The following is a 20,283-nucleotide window of genomic DNA, read 5'->3' as shown; positions in this document are numbered from 1 at the left end:
CAGGGACATGCTTGAGGAGTTCTGGGTGGTGGTGGGAGTGTGTGGGCGGGAGAACGTCACTCCATGTGGGGCCTCAGCCCTCATTCATCATAACCTTGGCTTCCTCTGCTTTGTATTGCAGAAGTTATTGCCGAGAAGAGATCCAGGCTCTTCAATGGGGACACAAAGGCTTAATAATGCCTTCCTACAACACATAAATGGGATTCATCCTGTCATCTGGCACTAAATCCATGTTTTATTTCAAATAAAGGAATTTCCCTTTTGATATGAAGCCATTATTTACACTTTTCTACCTTTTGTTTCAACTGTAAATGCATGAGGAACTGCTCTGGAGTGCCAGTTACTAAAGTGAGCTTGATCTCTTTGTTACTCAGGATTATTTTCATCATTTTCGTTTGTCTGAAAATAGAGAAAAAAATGTTCAAATAGCCCAATGTGATGTCTTTAAATAGCTTGTTTTGTCCAACCCTGTGCCGAGAATACAAGTATGTTCAATGTTTAAGGATGTAAAACAAAGAACAGAAGCAAATCCTTACATTGCTGCTAGCACTGCTGAAGACTTCTAGTCTTAAAAAAGTGCCGCATTGAAAAACATGCAACACTAAGTCTTCCCTAGGTATGGTATCAGAAAGGTGCCATGTCAGTCCTTCCGTTAAATGTTAAAAAAAAAAAGTGAAAAGTACCAATCGTAATTTCCCTTTCACCTCCGCTTGATTTATTCAACCTACAGGACAAATTTCAGATATATTTAGTTTATGATGATATAAAACAGAGATAACAAGCAAATCCTCACATTTGAGGATGTAAAACTTCAATGATTCAGCAGTTATAACAGTAGGTGTAAGTTTTGAACCAGTGAAATTCCAACGAGTCGCATCAGTCATAGAGGAAAGTAGTTGGTACAATCAGGGCCCAAAGGGGCGTATGAATACTGGAGCGGGATGCCAATCCGCTGGTACCAATCAGACTCCAGCGTAAGAAGATTCTCCTCAGTGAAAGTGATGGCTCTATTAGCTCAGAGATAAGTAGAGCTGTCTGCCATTATCGTCAACCACACAACACACGCTAAAAATAGCCAAATGAAGGAGCGACTCTCCTGACGTCCACAATAAATCCACTCCTTTGGGATCACCAGAACCCGTATCCACCCCCCCCACCACCACCACACCCCCACCCCCCGAGAGGAATCTAAGCACAATCTGTAAAGTAAGCTGTATTTTCCATTATGTGGTGACATGCTATTACAAGCACATTCATTCATTGTGTTTCTCCACCCAAATGCAGCCATGCAGAGACAGCTCGTAGACTTAAACCCATTTCACGAGGCAGAATGTCAAACAGCTGTGGTTCAGGGGGAAGAGGCAAGAAAGTATTTCTGCCTCGCCATCAAGCCTTTTTATCCATGAAGAGTGTCTCGGTTCTTGGCTTTTGATACTCAAAAGGCTGAGTGAGTGTGATAATGAAAAATCCAAAAAGCAATTTTATGATTTAATTTCAAGAGCCCCACCCCCCCCCCACCCCCCGTTGGTTTCATTTAACATCTCTGCAACAAAATACAAACTAATGTCACTTCTTTATCTATATATTCTTATTTGAATAAATGTGCTCCATTAGACATCGAAAACCACTTGTGGTGTTTTACATAATTTTGCACACAGTCCTGTCCTCAGTGTTTTCGTATGACCTAGTCCGGCTCTGTGTCTATCCGGCTGTCCTTGCAGCCTCGGGCTCTGCTGCAGCTGATGGCATTGTCCTTACGGGCAGACAAGCCACGCAGACAAAGCTCAATCAGGACAACTTCCTCTTGGTTTCTGGAGAGGAGGGGGGCACGGGGCCTTACTGGACTTTCACAGATAACAAAAGGCAACCCAGACTGACTTCGGCAAGTAGTCAGACCCCTTCACTTTCTCATTTTCCCTCTGCTGTATAGGCTTAATTCAAACTTGGCCAAAGTTGTATTTTTCCACCTTTAGCTCTTGTTAAGTACCCCATTATGACAAGGCCGAAAACAAAAGGCAGAATATTTTTTAACATACCTAAGCAGACTCCTAATCCAGTGCCACAGTGAAGCAACACTGTCAGCAGTTTCTGATTTACGTCATCTTGGGTGTGCCGCAACCAGCTTAGCACACCTGTATGTGTGCGGTGCCAATCTCCTTCTTCATTGCACATGTACTCCAGCTCTGACACATTGTCTAAGAAGCGTTCTAAAACTGTGATCTTTCATTTAATTCATTCTTTTTAAAAAAAAAAAACAGGCTTCAAATCTGGGCTTGACTGGGCCACTCAAAGTCAACCAGAGACTTATCAAAAAGCAGCTGCAGCAATTTCTGTACCTTTGCCGATCCGAGAGGTGAATCCTTGCCCAATTCTGAGGTAACGTATCCTCAGGGGACAATTTATCTGTATTTTTCCCAGTTGGTTGTCTCTCTCTCTGTCCTGACCTGTCTGCCAGTCTCAGGAGCCGAGAAGCATGATGCTACAATTACCTTGCTTTGCTCTAGATACGATACAATCCAGGTGGCCAGTCTCTGGTTTTTGCCAGACACAGTGCTTGGCAATCAGGCCAAAGAGTTATATTTTTGTCTCATCAGACTAGAAATTTTCCTCCTCTCATGCGCAGAATGATCTGTACCATCTGGCAATGTCTGAGCAGTTTTTTTTTTTTTTCTTTTACCAAAGTGTGGCTTCCCTCTAGCCAAAGGCCTGATTGTTGGATGGAGCGCTGCAGGGAGAGTTGTCTCCCTCGCTGGCTCTCCATCACTTCAGAGGTCCTCTGAAGTTCAGTTACGATGGTTACTTGGTTTTTTTTTTTTCTCGCCCGACTCCTTCATTTGGTCAGACAGACAGCTTTAGCGAAAGTCATCTCCCATTACTGTGTCCCAGTGATGGAGCGGAGTTGGCTACTGCAAATGTTAGTAATCTATATCTACCTATAACTATCCATGCCTCAACACAATGCCATCACAGGGGTCTACAGAGAACTTCTTGGACTTAGTAGTTTGCATCCTACATTTCCCAAAATGCAATCAGTAGCATCTTTAGTAAGTAAGTGCCTGTGTCTTTCAAACACCAGACCTCCGGTTCGACCTCCAGCAGGCTTTCTGTTCGACTGCAAGACATAGAAATGTGTATAAAGTGAAAGGGTTCTAAATGCTTCCCATTACCATCATCCACTGAACACAACATTTCTATTGTCAAACATTTCATATGTAATACTTTTCAGAATCTAATAATACTGTGTGAGACTAGTTAAGAAAGAATGACACTTTTCTGATGACAATTTTGTTTTGTTTTCTACTGTAACCAAGAACTGTAACCAATAGCTACAAACAGGCCTTTGAGGGGAGATAATGCTGACATGAGTCACAGTAACCTTTGACCTCCCCTCAGCTTGCCGGTCAGCGGTCAGGCTTCTGTGAGTTCAGCATATGATAGCATGACTTCACACTCCTCCGCTGAGCGGACAGCGTGAGGAGGGAGAGTTCATCCTGATGAAGACACTCAGCTAATGACTGCGCAAAGGAGCCAGCATGAGTTGACAGCGGGACGTTAAGGAGAGTTAATAAATGAACTTTTCTCAGAAGTGAGCTGCTGATGAACAAAGCCTTGCAGGAGCGGACTCTCTGGCTCATGACATGCTTTCAAATAATCCTCTGAAGAATGACAACGCAGGCTTTTCTCTAAACTTTTTTATTAGAATGAACTGAGAGACCTTTAAAGTCGCCTTCAGCGCATGAAAAACAATACCACTCCTGCACCAAGTTACCTGTAGAACAGGAAGTGATGCAATAAACTCCAGCTTCAGACTCTTTTTTCATTAGTCCTATCAAAACACAATTAGTAACCTGTCTCTTCTGTCTCTAGCTGGCACTTTTACTGTGGGATCCAGTCCTGTTATCAGCCAAATGGATTGTTTTGTTTGAGGCACACCAACCATATCTGTGGGCGGTTTCCACTTGACAGTTTGACTCTCACTTTAAGGCCATTTCAGAGCCCCAAGGGCACGCCAATGTGCTGATAAACTCATCCGTCAGTTTGCTGTTCGGACTCCTGTGAGTGCAGTTCATATTGATTTGATCTGATGAACACGATAGCCTCATTAAAATCTAATTTGGCGGACTGTCTCAGAAGTCTGCCATCACAGGGTTAAGTGTAGAGCAATGGATGAAGCTCGATCATCAGCATCCTAATCCAAATAATGGCCTTGGCGTGGACTTAAAACGCTTTGAAAATGCATGGATTGAAATGGGCAGGGACCAGACAGACAGCTGGATGGCGGAAATAATCAAAGATGAGGCGGACTTTTCAGGACAAGAGCTGAGAATCGTTCCTTTCAAGGAAAACGCCGTTTTAACTGACCACTGTGAATCACAGCGGTCTGGTCGACTGACAGCAGAGAAAAAAATTAAAAAAAGCACAGAGAGGATGAATGAGTCGACAGGCACAGGATGACAATGACTTTCCAGAAATCACTCACACCTCCAGACATGCAATTTATGCCTCTCCCATTGTTAAAACATTGTGAAAACAGTCTTTTGCACTGGAAATAACCACAAAAAAAGCCCATGCAAACCTTTAATCCAGCAACAAAATATGGATCTATCAACAAATCATATCTTTTTACAACAAAAATGGGCTGTTATGTCTGCAAAGGTTTACTTGCCCAGATTTAAACTGACTGAGAAAAGACTTGCATTGAAATGTACTTGGGGTTGTCCAAGTAACTGTTTCCACTTGCAAGAAGGCCTCTCCAGTAAGGTTGCTCTAAGTAAACACATGCTTATGCTTTATTAGAAGAGCAATTTTAACTACAAATGACCAAATAAATGATAGATGCAAGTGTATTTGAATGTCCTGGTTCTTCAAACAGGAAATAACAGTATAAAAGCGGTGATCTTGATAACTGGCATAAGAAAATGAAGTAAAAAATCCAGACAAGACTCTTACCTTGTTATCTATGTGACTCCATGGTGTTGTTGTGGCTGCAGGATTTCTGAAGATGGCTTGATTATGGAGTGCAAGTTATCTCAGATGAACGACAGGGAGAGCGGAAAAATCCCAACAGATGCAGAGCAAATCTTCCCAAAACAGTGGGTTGGTATCCGGAAACTGCGCTCTGTACTGAAGCGCAGAAATTACAAATACCGGCTGTATTCAGGCATTGAAATCTTCTCCTCTGCCAGGTGCATAATCCAGAGCTCACGGTCGCGTTTACATGTGTTTCAGAGTAAAGTTTTTTCACCCTGCGCTTCGCTTGTCTCCACACACACTACAGAGAGGAGCTGAGTTTCTCCCCTGGAGCTGCGCCTCTGATGTCAGCAACAACGTGAGCTCCAGGAAGTGGTGACGCTCTCCGGTGGTGCGTTTCCAAGGCAGCGGCGTTTAAAACTGTAGGGAGTACCGCCCCCCCGTGGACACCTGGAGCAATTGCAACATCTGACCCCCGGGGGGTATCTGTTGTGTAGTCTACTCATTTACCGACTATTCTGCAGACTTGATATGATACTGACACATCTGGGAAACTTATATGCCACTGGAAAACCTCATATATTTACAGTATATACATACAACATATGTTCAAACACAAAGAAAAATATATTGCACCACTTTTAGTCCATCTGTTTAGCCTTTCTAAGCAGTAGGCTACATAAATGCTTTATGGCACACTATAAAGTGGCTGTGAATAATTATATAATAAGTGAAAGCTGGTGTGAAAAAAGATGATGAATGCTAACATAGTACATAGTTGTAATAATAAATAAAATACATCTTCAAAGGAGAAGTCATCATTTTTGACCAATTCTGTACATTACTTGATGCTTAAAATGTCCTTATAGCCACTCATGACTACATTTTAGTGTCATACTAATCATAGGCTATATCAAATGTCCATATAATGCTTATAAATGAAAAATAGGGGGATATAAATAAAAAGTGTTACAGTATAAGTTCACAGTCTTCTAAGATTTACTTAACAAAAAGCAGGAACCATCCAGAAAACAACCATCATGGCTGTTGATGGCCCGAGGACAGCCATACTGGAAAAAAAAAAGTAAGGGTCTCTTTAGCAAAGCTACAAAAATGAGTGTATATTCTGCTTTAATGGCGGCAGTGCTGGTAGATGATGACTGTCACCTGATGAACCATTCTGTATCTTCCCTCAGCTATTAAAGTTAGAAGTTCTGTATAAACATGTTTATTCTGCAGCATGTGTCCACCTACTGTATGTGTTGGCCCCTATGGCAGCCTTTTCTCAGGTTGATCATTAGTGCTTCACACAGTGATAAGCAGTTCTCATTAGCGCACAGTAGTAACTGTGACTGTCTTCAGTCAACAGACAGGAGCTCCTCTCGGTTACAGGCCCTCTTAAACATAGTTGGGAAAAAGCTAAATGGCTCAGTAATTACTCAGTCCTTACAGAGCGACCACCAAAACATTTCCTTCCTTTACACTGTCCGAAGGAGCCATTAGGAAGTCGGGCCTTGCTTGTGAGTAAGACACTCTTAACATCTGTAAACATCTGCAATATTTGGACACCCAGTCCTTATTTTCCTGGCAGCGCGAGGAGCGTGTTGTGTTCAATCAGCAGGCACGTCAACGTGAGCTCCACACTAATGGGCCATGACAGTGAAAAAACACCAAACAAATGCAGCAGTGTATTGAAAGGAAGGGATTTGAAAGTGGTATGATTTATGTCACTACACATCTTAACAGTTTTCTGGTCGCTTGTCAGACTGCGGAACCTTTGCAAATGCAGGCTAGAAAAGAGGCAACCTGTGTACCAAAGGTATTCATAATGGGCACTAAAAATACAACCCTGGGCAGTGATATCTCCTGTTTTCAGCACATTAGACCAGACTATCAGAATAACAAATGCTCCACTGACCTTGGTCCCAGCATCGCTCTCTTCAGATTAGTTCCGCACAGCACTGTTTTATTGTGATCAGACATGCCCTTGCTGTGTGTAAGACTTCTTGACTGCAATGAATATCAATTGGACATTTGCATCTCTCTGTGGATTTGCAGTGCTCGTAGATGCCTGCACAGCTGAACTGTGCTTTAGACGAACACCACAGGCAGCTGTTATGAACAATAACAACCTATGTGTGTGTGTGTGTGAGTGAGTGAGCATGTGTGTGTGCGTGTGTGTTTCTTGTAGGTTTTGCAGCATCATCTCAGAGAATGCCTCAGAGAGATTTAGGGTCTCCAGAGAAAAGCAGGATGACTTTGCTTGTCATTTTTTATGAAAAGCAATCAAACTGCTTTTTCACATTGTGTAAATGGGTATCAGGAGTTTTTCCTCCATCTAAACCATTATTTTGTAATGACATTTATCTGTTTGTCTGACTGTCTGAAAATAAAACTTCATACTAACCACATAGGCACCCGTTCGAGTTCTGTATATAGAAACTCTAATTAGATTGTGAAGCACATTGCTGCATTAATTTGTATGTTTACAAGGAAGAAACAGTAACTTTGGTCATTCTAATGGATAAAATTCCTTTAAACAAGAATAACCCACTTTAATTAATGGCATTTCTATTAATACCAGTCATGAGTTATGTGAATTCAAGTGGGCCTAAATGGAGCTACAGCAGGTATTTCTCCAATAATAATGTTGGAACTAGCAATTGAGTTAATCTCATACATACATTATGTCATGGTGAACTCTATCCAGCTGAGGGGTGTGCAGGTCAGCAGTTGAGGCTTTTGTTTTGTCAACCTCAGTCCTGAAGACCGGTGCAGTGTTTGGAATCCCCCCTTACAGTATGTTATGTGTATTGAAGCAGCCTTTGTGTGTGTGCGTGTGTGAGTGTGCTTGTTCACATTCTTGTGCATATCCTTCTGGCAGTCTTTTTTTTTAATCTTTTCTAAAAGGGGCTTCTGGAAAAATCCATTCCTCACTCAGGGTGATCTGTGGCTGGTATTGAGTTACCGGAAATCAATAAGGCCTTTAGCAATCAGGTGAGCTCCACAAGAAAACCTAAAAATACTGGGGAATTGATTTTTTTTTACAGATCAAACTCACATTAAATGATGGATTTCCTATTCAGCACACCGTGGGCAAGTCTGGGATTCCCAGTAGAGGAGCCATTGCTCTGGGTCATCCTCTCGACTGCCCGTCAGATGACAACTGCTCAGCAAGCATACGCACAGAACTGCTGCTCATTTCTTAGAAAAGTACAAGACTCATTTGATAAAACTCCAATAAAAAAATGCATAAACAGGCTTTCCTGGAATCCATGTCCGGCAGTTTCCTCTTCTAAAAAAATGTCTCTAGGGCATATCACATGATGTCCATGTGCACTGGGACTAGAATAGGAACTGGAGCTGTCTTGGATTTATGTTTTCTAGGAGAAGACACCAAATCAGGATCAATCGAGAATGATTTGAAACATCACTAAATAAAAGAGATCTATCGTGAGATAGAGAAACTGCATTGTCTACGCATCATCACATCATAACAGCACTTAACAACAGAAGAAGTTTGAGTTACTACAATTCAGTTCAGGTCTTATATTGTATATCTACTGTATATAACATCTACTGTGTATTAAGTCTCGACACATATTTAGGTCAAGTTGTTCTTTGTATTTATTTACAATCTTACAAAAGGAATATGAATAAGTTGATTTAAGGAGAGTATGTTAAACAGCAGGTGGTTACAGGAACATCTAATTAGACCTGTACACTTCAACTAAAGATCCTTTTCCCTGGAGCTGCAGAGTGAGGGGGGTCTTCATCAGAGGAGACTGGATTACCACTCTGGCTCTGAACTCTCTGTCCTCACTACAACAGCGAATAAAGGGAAGACATCAGAAAAGAACTTGTATAATCCCCGTGTAGACACTGTACTGTAATAGTTTTCTGTTGTTTGTTACCTGGGAGTGAAGCTGATCTGTAGACACTGGCTGCAGCTGCTGACATGCAGCTCCTTGGACCCGAGAAGCCCAAAGTCTGGTGTGACTCTGAACACATGAAGGTCCCCTTCATCTGACTCTACACACAGACACACGTTCAGTGAAACTCACAGGCATATACGTAAACATGGATGCAGACAAAGGAATATGAGTGGTGTAAATTATCATAGAGATTTTCTTGGCAATATCATTATTATTGCATAATAACAGTATGGTATATGTAACAACAGCACATAATTGCAGCTAGTATAGCTTAAATTTGAAGACCTAAACAAACCGGAGTAAAAGAGCTTAATGTGAATGCAAACAAAATGCAGAAAGCAGTGCAGTGGTTACCTATAATTGATTCCCAGTATATGTGGGCTCCATGACTGTAGAGGTTTACTTCTATTATCTCCATCTCCCCCACGTAGCAGAACCCAAAGTTGACAGTGTGGGCGGACAGACGTAGAGTAGAAAGATCCAGATAGGCACAGAGGGGCACGGTCTGATCGGAGCAGAGAGGAAATCTCAACTTTTTCAGGTGGAATATTTTGCAACTACCTACTCAATAATTTTCTTCTTTCTCACTTTATGCACTAATTTCTGCAGTGGAGATTCATTACAGTCTCTGACCTGCATGGTGTTGTTGCTGTAGCGAATCAGAAGGTTTTGCAGGAACCTCAGTTTCCTCTTCCCATTTGCATCATGGATCAGCGTCACCCCAGGAGGGACTTCCTCATCCGTCTGGTCCTCGTGGTCCAGAAGAGGCAGAGAGCAGTGGAAGGCCACTTTCACCTGGCATTCACACACAATAGTAACAAGGTAACAGCTGTATCTTCTATATTCTTTACTTTTTATATATCTATATTTTATTCAGGCCAGGAGTCCCCTCTCCTCATCAAACCTGCATGCTCTTTTGTGGTTGCAGCACCAGAGAGTGACTGTCACCAGTTGGCGGGTTGCTGGAGGTGCTGGTCCAGGCTCGAGACCGGGGCTTGAGCACTATAAATGGAGGCTCAGTCCCCAGCCTGAAGTGTAGGGGCATCTCTGAGGTGTTTTTCAGCTGAAGTGTCTGCGTGATGTCAAATTCCTGCACTACCAGCTGTGGAACAAATCAACCACTGAGCATGACTGATCAGAAATACTGTACACCATTGGGATTAATACCTCATACGTGCATTCAGTATGCCATAGCACTGTTAATTAGTGTTGTAGATTTCTCGGACTGACCTCCTTCTCCGATTCTGCCCTCAGTAAATCACCAGCCGAGGCATGAAACTTCAGCACCCCATCGTCCTCTTCCATCTGCACTAACAGCCTGCAGCAACAGGGAGCCAAGAGGAAGATATGCAACTTAATCAGACCACCTCTGAGCTGCTTTTGCCTAACCTCAGCTGATTTTTAATTTAGGAAGCATAAATTGAGTTGGATGCATCTGGGGTTTTGGGGACATAAATAGTATGATTGTAATTGCTTACACTGCAGGCTTAACGGCTGCTAGTAGATCCACCCTGACAGGCTCCAAATCCAAACCCTGAGCTCTTCCAACTTTCCCCGGGACACAGGCAGCCATCTGTAAACACACACAACAGTACGAGGGAATTTAGAGTGCTGTAGAGTGATGTACTGTTTGCCTTTTCCAGGTTTTAAAACTGAAAGATACTTTTTTTTATATTAATTTAGCATTTTACCTTGGAGTCTAGACTCATGAAGCCCAGAGCTAAGCCGACACATCTGGACTCACAGGCTGAACCGGAAAGAGTCAAGGGCGTGAAAGATACATGGATTGTGCTGCTTCTCTTTGCTGGAATCACCTTGAAATACACCCCAGAAAGAAAATACATCATTACAGATTGATAGCGGCGTTTTGTAAATGTATGTAGCTGTAATATCATAAACATACTATTTGCTGAGGCGTGATGCAGAAGGGGTAATCTGAGAGGTTGCCCACATGAGGTCGGATGTGGACAGAGAAGAGTTTTTTCTTTGCAGGAAGGGGATAAAGACAGGTTTCCTTTTCATCACAGTCATCTTTGTTTATATATTCCTCCTCTTCCATGTCCTGAATTCAATAGGAGAAAGACAATTTGAGCCAGCGAAAGAATAAAACACACCATGTGGGTCTAGTTACTGGCATTGTAGCCATACGAATTTCCCAGAGGCCACATCATAAAAATCATTAAAGTTTATGTTTGTGTGTCTGTGCTGTGGTTTTAAATGCTCTCACAGCCTTGCTTTGGAGGGAGGTGCTCGTTCCATCAGAGCCTGGAGTGTGAGTCCTTTCCCAGGCTGGTTGAATGTTCCCATCAGGAAGCCTTATTGCTCCACTCATCAACTCATTGCCATCAGCGTCTTTGACTGGGAAAGCGTCTCCATATGCCACCACAACATCCACCAATTTACGGTCATTCTGATCTATGTTATATGTCTCCCAGTCCATGCGAATATCTGGCAGCAAATAAAGATTTAGATTAAATAACTTTATTAACCCCCAAAAGCCAAGGTGACAAAATCCAGCGTTTCCAGTCTTAATGCTAAGCTTTTTGACAAATTTGTTAATACTGTTCCTATTGTTGCAGTTACTGTTAACCTAACAGACAGGCTGCCAGACAGCAGACAGCCAGAATGTTTTAATGATTATACTTACCAGACATGGTGGGATTGTTGATGCGAAGAGAACGAGACACTGTGTCACCTCCAGATGCATGAGTGCCAAATCTAATGAAGTAAAAAGCAAAAGACGTTTGATACTGCTAAAATGATTTAAAGTCATCGTCAAATATACACAAATAACGGTGGATTTAATTGGAGAAATTGACAGGGGCACAGACTGTATGATTGGCCCCTGGTTCTGGTCATCTGGTCGGGGGCCGGTCATCTGGAAGTAGAGCGGACATCCTTTCACTGTCATTTGCATGGGAATGAGCCGGGGCTCAAGGTCCCCCACCTGCAGGAGGGAAATCAGATTTCGACATTATCCATCAGTCCACAACGAAATCAAGAGAACACATATATGAAAACTACGAAGACAACATCATACTTTGCATATGAGATGATCTCTGTATTCCCCCCACATGTCAGTGTAGGCGGTCACGTCCACAGTCTGGGTCTCAAATGGTCCCAGCGTCCCTTTGTTTGGCAGCACGAAGAAAGCTGCACCTTTTCCATGAGCCAGCAGGCTGCTCACAAACTCTGACAATGGACAAAGAAATCCAGAATCACACATAATAGTGTTGGAAACTAAATACTGCCTAAGTCTAAAAGGAATATAAATAATAATAATAAAAATCAAACGCATACCCTCATGTGCTCTCTCATCTACTTTCTTAGCTTGGACGGAGTGAAGCGGCTTTCTAACGTATGTGAATCTACGATTAAGATGCAGGCCGTGTCACATGTACAGTACAGCGAAGTCACTCTTTGTTGCATTATTTACTGTATGTCAGTGAGCTAGCTGCCTTACCTTTTCTCTGACTGGTTACTCGGCTTCGAGGCATGGCAGGTGAAATACGCTGCCTCTATGGTGAAAGGGGCAGGGACACTAGTTTGATTGGTTATCAGTAGCTGCTTTGTGACAGCTCTCTTCAAAACGACATCACCTCCGAAATCGAGTACCAGTGTTGAGGGGCTCTCACCATCTGGGGTAGAGCTAAAAACAAAGAACAGTGATAATATTTCAAATGGTAATGTATGAGTGCGATTGACTAACTAAACACTTATAATATGAAGTAATGCAGCTGTGTGTGTGTGTGTGTGTGTGTGGGGGGGGGGGGGGGTTAGCTACTAGGTTTTAAGCCAAAGTAACTACCAGACACTTGGCAGTGAGTAAGACACACTGAGTTTCTTGGTTTTGGAAGCCAGGATGCCAAGAACAAGAGGAGAGTTCATCCCCTGGACCTCACAGAGAGCAGCCACCTCAGTCAGCTCCAGCTGGACAGAAAAGCAGGAGGAGGAGGAGGAGAAAACATCACATATCAGAAGGCAGAATAAGAATCTAAACACCTCACCCTTCACTCTCGCCTATTAAATTTGTGTCTTTGGTGTTTAGTCTTGAGTGTTCCAGGTGTGTTAACAACTTGCGCAGACTGGTACTTACATCTGTGTGAGAGGTAAAATTAACTGTGATCTCCTTGCTGGCATTAGGTCCCAGAGTGCCAGAGGGAGGCTCAAAACTGGCTGTACACAGTGAAGCCTGTTTACCCTGCAGCTGAGCCTGGTGCAGAAAAAGACATCCTGATTTTACTCAGTTGTGCATCCTTATATACTATACAAAATATGAACTGCAAACATGCATACAGGTAAGGGCTTTGTTCCTTACATGATTTTAAACTAACAGTCATTATTCGCACAGGTGATAAGATGATTAAAAAAAAAGTAGTGCAGCATACCATCCATGTGAAGTTTGAAGGAAGCAGCGTCTGGTTGAAAAGAGTGACAGCGCCCTTGGCAGGAACTCCAATGTAGAGTTCAGAGAGGAGCAGCTCACAGTTCAGCAGACACACCTGAGGAGACTGTACATCTGCTCGCACTGACAGGTGACTGCAAGTACCACACAGGTAGTGTTACTTGTTATCAACAGGACACTGTCACTGAGAAACATCATTAAAGCTCTGTAATATTGTTGTCCCCCCTGCCCCACCCTGAATATACTGGTTAAATAAAGAAAAATCAACAACTCCTCATGATAAATCTTAAGGAGAAGAATCATAGAGTTTTATATAACCGTGCATCCTTACCATCCTGTTCCATTCTCCACCTTCAGCTCCAACTCTGTTTCAAATTGCTGGGAGAAACGTGGTCTGAAGGACACGTTCACACTGCAAGAGGCCAAGGGGGGCAGCACACCTCTGCATGGCTCCACTAATATCTAAGCACCAGTACAGATTACTAAGTGAAATACACATTAAAATCCATGTAATCTTAATACGGGTATAATGAGGTATTAGTCCACTGTACCTGTGGGTCTTGGTGCTCTTGTTGACTGTCCTCAATTGTCCAGGAGGCCTCCAGCTGGATGTTGTTGGTGAGGAACAGGGTGGTCTGCACCTGCTCCCCAAGCCTCATGAGCCCAAAGTCCACACTGGGCACACTGAGGGTCACTATGGGACCCTATCCAAAAACAAATGATGAGCATAAAAAGGGTCACAGCTCACAGAGATTACTATGCAACAACATATAGTGAAATTTCACAACTCTTATTGTGAAACTTGAAGATTTTAGTCATGATTTGAGTCACTAATTTTGTGATGATGTTACGGTTTATTCTTGCCTTGAAGGAGACTTCCACAGCCAAGGTGACGGGCTCATGGCGATGCTCTATGTGGCAAACCAGACTGGTCACAACCCTCTCTGGTTTCCCTCCAGTCACAATTAGATCAAAATCAAAGCACTCGTTCTCCTCTGGACACAAATCCAAACAATCAGTCAATAAAACAACAAATCAAACAACTTGCATTGATGTTTACAATTTACAATATACAAAATCAAGTGAGTTTAATTGGAAGGGAATTTGTTTTTATTCTATTACATTGTATTGTGTGACACACCTATTCTGCCAGTAGAGGGCTCTACTTCCATTATGTGGCTGCTGCTGTTCATCCTTTCCCACTGGAAAAAGATGAAGGTCTTGCTGTGGTTCCACATCTGATATACATAACACATAGAAAACACCATTTCTAACTGTAATACTGGCAGACAATGGTTTGATGGAAATCAAACATCTGACAGTGACTTTAATAACCTTGAACCGCCTGTGGGTGGTTGTGCAAATAAAAATCTCTCCAGGGATTACGACAGCGTACGGCTCAAGCAGGACCTGGTATGGCTCTGTTGACCCCTTGACCTCTATCTCCATGACGATGACATCGCTCACCTTGGAGCCAGTGCGCACAGGCTGAAGGGCACTAGATTTCCAACACACACACACACACACACACACAATATAAAGTATGCTGAAGGAGCTTCTGTTTAGATGTTGGAGTTCTTTGTAGTGATGCCCTTATGCTGTTGTTTTTGTATATCAATATTTACAGTACACAGAACTCTAACACTGTACATACGAAGAACTTTACCTGTTTTCACTGGGCTCGGGTGGCAGCTGTGGGACATCCCTCAGGACTAAGTGACAGACACTGTGGTAGTCCTTCAACTTAAGACAGCACAAACATTTTCAATAATATATGAGAGAAGTGTAGCGTTTAAACAGGACATTAAAAATGTAAGAAATACAGCCTTCTTTAAGTATTACTAGTGATAAAATAAACCCCTGATTCTTGTTTTCTGTTACGGTTTACATGTCCTTTATACCTCTTTGGGACAGAAGGTAAAAAGGAACTCATGGTCCTGGCAGGGGGCCAGAAGGCCTGTTAGGGGGCTAACATGGAAAGCATCATCTGTGGCCAGGTGGAACTGGATATGGGAAGGCACAGGGGTTTCCCCTGGAAGCAGAGGGTGCAGGTTGGGCTTCAAGATCTGCCAGTGGAAAGGCAGCTCCAAGTGGCTTCATCCCCACGGAAAGAGAGAGAGAACAAGATATGTAATGTGATGTTTAATGATCTCGGAAGAGAAACTTTTTTTTCTGCTCAAGGTCAGTGAAAGTTAATCGGTACTTAGTTATTTACTCAAGGACACTTCAACTATTTGAATGCTGCCAACACTGGGACGGAAATCCCAGCACTCCAGTTTAGGAGTGGTCTCCCTACACACCATGTAATCTTGGGGCCAATAAGAGCATGGATGATGTCTTTTTTGTTGTTGTGGCGAGACATTGGAATCAAACAATTAAAGAAATACAATAAAGTTTTGCTATTTCACAATTTGCATTGATGATATATGAAGATGTAAAGCTTACACATTATTTCTAATGATGAGTTTTTTCTGTTGCATTGAGTGAGGGTTACATGGGCTGAAACGGACAAAGTGGTCTGCAGTGAGGTCATGCACTTCCCCAATCACAGGAGGTTCCTTCTCCCCAGATACAGACACTAGCTCAAGAGCAATCAGCTGGCCGTCCCCTGGAAAACACATACGTATATATCAAAGAAGTATATTTACCCTTAATCTAGAGGAACTTTAAATCATTGCTTATTTGGAAGCAAATCACACAAAAAAAAAAAACTGTACTGATCACTGAAAAGATTCACCTTCAATGGAAATGTCTTTCACCTGGCAGTTGTCACAGACAACAGTGAAAACCTGACAGCTCCTCTCAGCAGCACTGGGAAAGAAAACCACCTACAAGCCCCCCCACACACACACATATAATACTGTGTAAATCTGAAACACACTCAGAGCTGCATAGAAGTGAAACTTGTGCCTCAAAAACTGAGACTGAGATAGCTTTCAGTCATTTTTAGTTAGTGCTAACAGTTGTTAACTCAAATAAAATATGTTTCTGGAGTATTGTAGCTACATATTGTAGTTGCCTCTGAATTTAAACTTGACCCAATAACTGACCCACCTCCACTACAGTGGCCTCTCCTGGCTGCAGGACAAAAAGAGACGGGCTGACTGCAAAGGGTGGCTGCTCAGAAAAATATGTTCTGGTCACAGGCTGCATAAAGAAAAAAGGGAACCTGTCAAGAACAAGACAGTTGACTTTTCCACAATAAAGGTTACTGATACAGTTGTTATGAGTCATATTTTTACCCTGAGGTTCGAGGCTGGCCACTGGTTCTTTGGGATTATGCAGAACGTCCCGCTGCTGAGGCCAACGTTTTGGCACAGAAACTCGACAAACTTCACTCCTCCAATCAAACAGTAACCACAGTCCAGAACTCTTGGCACTACAACAATAATTAAGGAGAAACATATCAACAATGCATGACCAAAATACACTGATGAGCAAAACAACGAGGTATGGACGGTAGATTGTATGCATGAGACTCACAGGTGAGTATTGGAGGGGGTCGTGCGGCTGCGATGGGCACCACAAGCAGGTCCTCAGCTTGGGTCTCCACCACTATGAAATCCTCATAGTCTGCCAGGGAGTCTGGAGCAAACCGCACCATGTACTTACAGCTCATCCCAGGGGCAACAACACCACCCTCACCAGGGAATCTCCCTGCCAAAACATACCTGAACATCAAACCTTTCTTACAGTAAACTTGTGTAACTCTGCATTCACTTGTGTGCAACACATGTTTCAATCATGTTGTTTGTTATAGCGGGTGGTGCTAGTATTCACATACAGAATTGCAAATAAAAGCCAAAAACCACCAACTGCATTCCAGAGATTTCTGACTGTATTTGTCAAGACTTTGTCGCATTCTTTTTTGATACAGTTTCGACACAGTTAATGATGTCTCCTCTACATTGGGTACAAGGAGGATGAGCCTGTATAATCCAATCAGAACAAAAATGAAGAGTTCACCCAGGCCAATGGAGAAGTAAGGAGTGGTTGGAGGGATGACTCGGACATGACGGCTTGAGGAAGTCAAGTTTTTCAGCTCCAGTGTTGTCTAAGACAGGACAGGACATGTTACCGTGCATCATCTCACAGTAAAAGATGCTGAAGTCTTGGATGTTCTGAATTCTTGGCACTGATGTGTAAGGCTGTGTAAGTCACTGAAACTTCTGAAACATACCTCATAAACATGTCCCACACTGTAGTCAGTAAAAACCACCACTGACGGTTTTGCTAGGAAGACTGGGACAGGATCATCAGTGGAGCTTTCAGACAGAGAGAGCACAAACAAAACAACACCTGAGTATTCTGTGTGTTCTCAGCAGAAACAGTCTTGCAGGAAGTGGTGAGCTAGGTGACAAGCTGCCAGCATAAAAGCCTTCAAAACCACAAAGCAAATGTTTCAGTCTTGTGTTCAGTTCCAAGCTGAAGCTGCACTGATATCACAAAAAGCAGTTCTTATTAAAGACTACTTCAAACCAAGGCCCTGAGTCTAACTGCTGACCCCATAATGAACACTGTGTGCATTTTAAGCAGAAATGAAAATGGAGTCATGCACATATACACAAATACAAACCTGATGTCCTATGCCATTACACACAAAGTAAAACCAAAAGTGCTGACAAAAATCAACTAAACCATGCATATGTACATATGTATTTATCTTAATTCATATATTTCACAAAGAAGCAAAGTACCGCACTCATGTGGTATATCCTACAATTAGTTGTGACTAACAGTATTCGTATTCACAAGCAAAACATGAGGTGCAGAGTTGTTTGCATTGAGGTAAATGGCACTTGTGTTTGCAGCTAATATTGAAAAGGGATTGTCTGAGCTAAGTTTATTGTATTCCGTCAACTAACCCCTAACCCATACATGATTTTCATGTGACCCACTGTGTCAGTACCCTGCTTTTTTATAGTTGTTGCCCTGTGACAAAATGATAAGTCAGCACATTCCAGGTACCTTTGCTCCTCCACCCCTTTCCTCTCATGTTCTGCCTTCACCACTTTGGACCTAGGCTGGATGAGGGACATGCCGCCACGCTGTGCATTTGGAGGAAGGAAGTGAGGATTGCGTAGGAACCTGTGTCGATCTTTCAGTTTCTGAAGTTTCTGCAACGCCTCTGCCTTATCCTTTGCACTTGGCTCCCCCTTCCACTTTGGTCTGGGTTTGGTTTGATTTGGCTTCTGAAACACATGGAGTGTTATGGACAGAATTTAATAATGATTTATATCCCACATTTATAGTACATTGATGTAATTACAACTCCCTCCTTCCCAGAGGAACTCAGGCTTGCCAGATCAGAATTATCGTTAACGTCATTTTCAAAACTCAGAGGAACGCCTTTTAATTAAGTTTAATTTAATTTTTTATGTCCTGTAATGTCCCTGTTGTCTCTTTTGTTGTTAAAATCTTTTGTTTCAGTGGTTTATCTACTCTTTTCACTGTCTTCACTAGGATGTTTTAATTGTATTTAGGAATAAAAATTATATTGCATAAATTCATACAGTAAATTATTCAGAATTAAGGATTAAGTATCACTCTTGCTAGCTCTGTCATATCTAAAGGATATAAGCTACTTATTCCTCACCTCTTTGGGAGTTTTCTTCCTCTTTGGGGTATCTGAGCTGGACTCGAAAGTCAGGCTGAGATCTGACTCGTTCATTTCTAATACAATCTTTTCTGGACTGGGAATCAGTGTATAACCATCATCCTGAGGCTCCTTGGACACATGCATGGCGTAGGCAAGGGTGGGTTTGGCAGGATTTGATTTTACTGACAAGAAAAGTATAAGTGTAATAGTGAGTGAAGACACATTCATAAATAATTATAGATTTAAGGAATTTGGGAAGATATTTAAGAGGGTCAGGTACCTCCTGCTGGTGCTCCAACTCGTGGTTTTTGTGTAGGTAAGTAGTCCTGGGGGGAAATCAGGTTGTTCATTTTGAGAAGGTCTTCGTCTAAGCACCAGGAAAATTCTGAGTTGACAGTGGTTGCAGCCCGAGCTCTTGCCTGAATTATATGACTCTCAAGCATGTCTGCCTTCTTTATACAATGGCTGTATTCAGAATGAGCCTATGTGTTGGAGGAAGAAAAAAATCAAGTAATAATGATACTAATTATTTTAACAGTACTCCTAACACTGAATTATGAAGCATACAGTTCAGTTTGGCATTGTTACTAACAGTGTTAGGTTACCTGTTGAAGCTCTTCAACATATTTGTCATGGTAGCTGCTTTGTCCACTCTTTGTCTTGATAAGGTTGGACAAAGTGTCTTTCCCGATGATGTCTTTTGTGTACAGGTCCTTGAAAATGCTTGCTAACACGTGAGAAATGTCCTAAAATTCAATAGGGACGAGGCAGCTTTAAAATAGCAGTGATTTCCATGATGTTAAGTGTGAAAAGGCTATTGTGCATCCTACCTGTGATTTTCCTGAGGCGGGTCTGTGACTGCTCACAGAAGGGCTCGTCCCTGGTTCTTGAAGCATAGCTGACACAGTAGTTTCCATTTAGCTAATGCTAAATGTTTAACTTGCTAAACAGCTAACCTAGCGTTAGCACGGTAACCTTGAAATAACTTGGTTTATGACCACGTAAAAGTCAACGTCAAACCCATACATGTAGCGCGTTAGCAAGACGTTAAAAAACATACGTGTAGCCTATACCATAATGTAAATGAAATCCTCAGCTGCTTGTTGCTTGTTAGCAAGGTTTGTGTACATGTGGTTGCCATAGCAACAACCAAAGGTCTCAGGCAAGAAAGAAATCGCAGGAAGACTTGTGCCCCTCCCAAAGACACAAACATTAAGAAAAAATAGTTTTATCATGTTTATTTTTTAGTGTAGTTTGTTTTTATATAACTATAGCTGTTTTGTATTCGAGAGAGCATAGTCCAGTTGCTTAAATTTGTATGTTTTCGGCACAGTTACTCCAATATATCATATCAATCATAAATTCAAAGACAA

The 20,283-nt window shown here is 42.2% G+C and overlaps 2 protein-coding genes across 2 annotated transcripts in view; both read right to left on the bottom strand.

Moving 5' to 3' along the window:
* The window catches only part of LOC111221016 (mitogen-activated protein kinase kinase kinase 3-like), a 38,353-nt gene extending 33,044 nt beyond the window's left edge, over window positions 1–5,309 (bottom strand). Inside the window, exon 1 of the mRNA XM_022744335.1 lies at window positions 4,951–5,309. The gene's annotated coding sequence lies outside the window, so the exon portion shown is untranslated. The remainder of the gene's footprint in view (window positions 1–4,950) is intronic.
* Window positions 5,310–8,647: 3,338 nt separating this feature from the next.
* dlec1 (deleted in lung and esophageal cancer 1) lies at window positions 8,648–19,825 on the bottom strand. Its single transcript, XM_022744319.1, has 37 exons — window positions 19,741–19,825; window positions 19,516–19,656; window positions 19,191–19,392; window positions 18,908–19,092; window positions 18,280–18,503; window positions 17,492–17,576; window positions 17,278–17,365; window positions 16,795–16,968; window positions 16,554–16,690; window positions 16,366–16,458; window positions 16,049–16,139; window positions 15,757–15,919; window positions 15,213–15,405; window positions 14,978–15,054; window positions 14,647–14,809; window positions 14,451–14,549; window positions 14,176–14,304; window positions 13,863–14,015; window positions 13,643–13,773; window positions 13,295–13,445; window positions 13,003–13,119; window positions 12,715–12,836; window positions 12,370–12,555; window positions 12,207–12,274; window positions 11,947–12,098; window positions 11,738–11,853; window positions 11,554–11,624; window positions 11,134–11,354; window positions 10,810–10,968; window positions 10,598–10,720; window positions 10,385–10,479; window positions 10,137–10,224; window positions 9,811–10,008; window positions 9,540–9,701; window positions 9,261–9,411; window positions 8,886–9,003; window positions 8,648–8,793 (listed from the first exon to the last, which is right to left on the bottom strand). Exons 1-37 carry the CDS (start codon window positions 19,804–19,806, stop codon window positions 8,679–8,681), a joined length of 5,007 nt encoding a protein of 1,668 aa, XP_022600040.1. The 5' UTR covers window positions 19,807–19,825; the 3' UTR covers window positions 8,648–8,678.
* Window positions 19,826–20,283: the final 458 nt, after the last annotated feature.

This window comes from Seriola dumerili, unplaced genomic scaffold, assembly GCF_002260705.1.
Source record: "Seriola dumerili isolate Sdu_G_001 unplaced genomic scaffold, Sdu_1.0 BDQW01000079.1, whole genome shotgun sequence".
In the NCBI taxonomy this organism is placed as follows: domain Eukaryota; kingdom Metazoa; phylum Chordata; class Actinopteri; order Carangiformes; family Carangidae; genus Seriola; species Seriola dumerili.
The sequence above is the reverse complement of the archived record's forward strand: the minus strand, read 5'-3'. Positions and strand labels throughout refer to the sequence as shown.

Bases quoted from the DNA above. Each gene is read 5' to 3' on its own strand.
- dlec1 (XM_022744319.1), bottom strand. From the start codon at position 19,806: ATGCTTCAAGAACCAGGGACGAGCCCTTCTGTGAGCAGTCACAGACCC. The intron at 16,459-16,553 runs GTAAAAATATGA...TTCTTTATGCAG, and splicing joins GGCCAGCCTCGAACCTCAGG to CCTGTGACCAGAACATATTT. The intron at 10,969-11,133 runs GTGAGAGCATTT...TATTGAATTCAG, and splicing joins CCTCCCTCCAAAGCAAGGCT to GACATGGAAGAGGAGGAATA.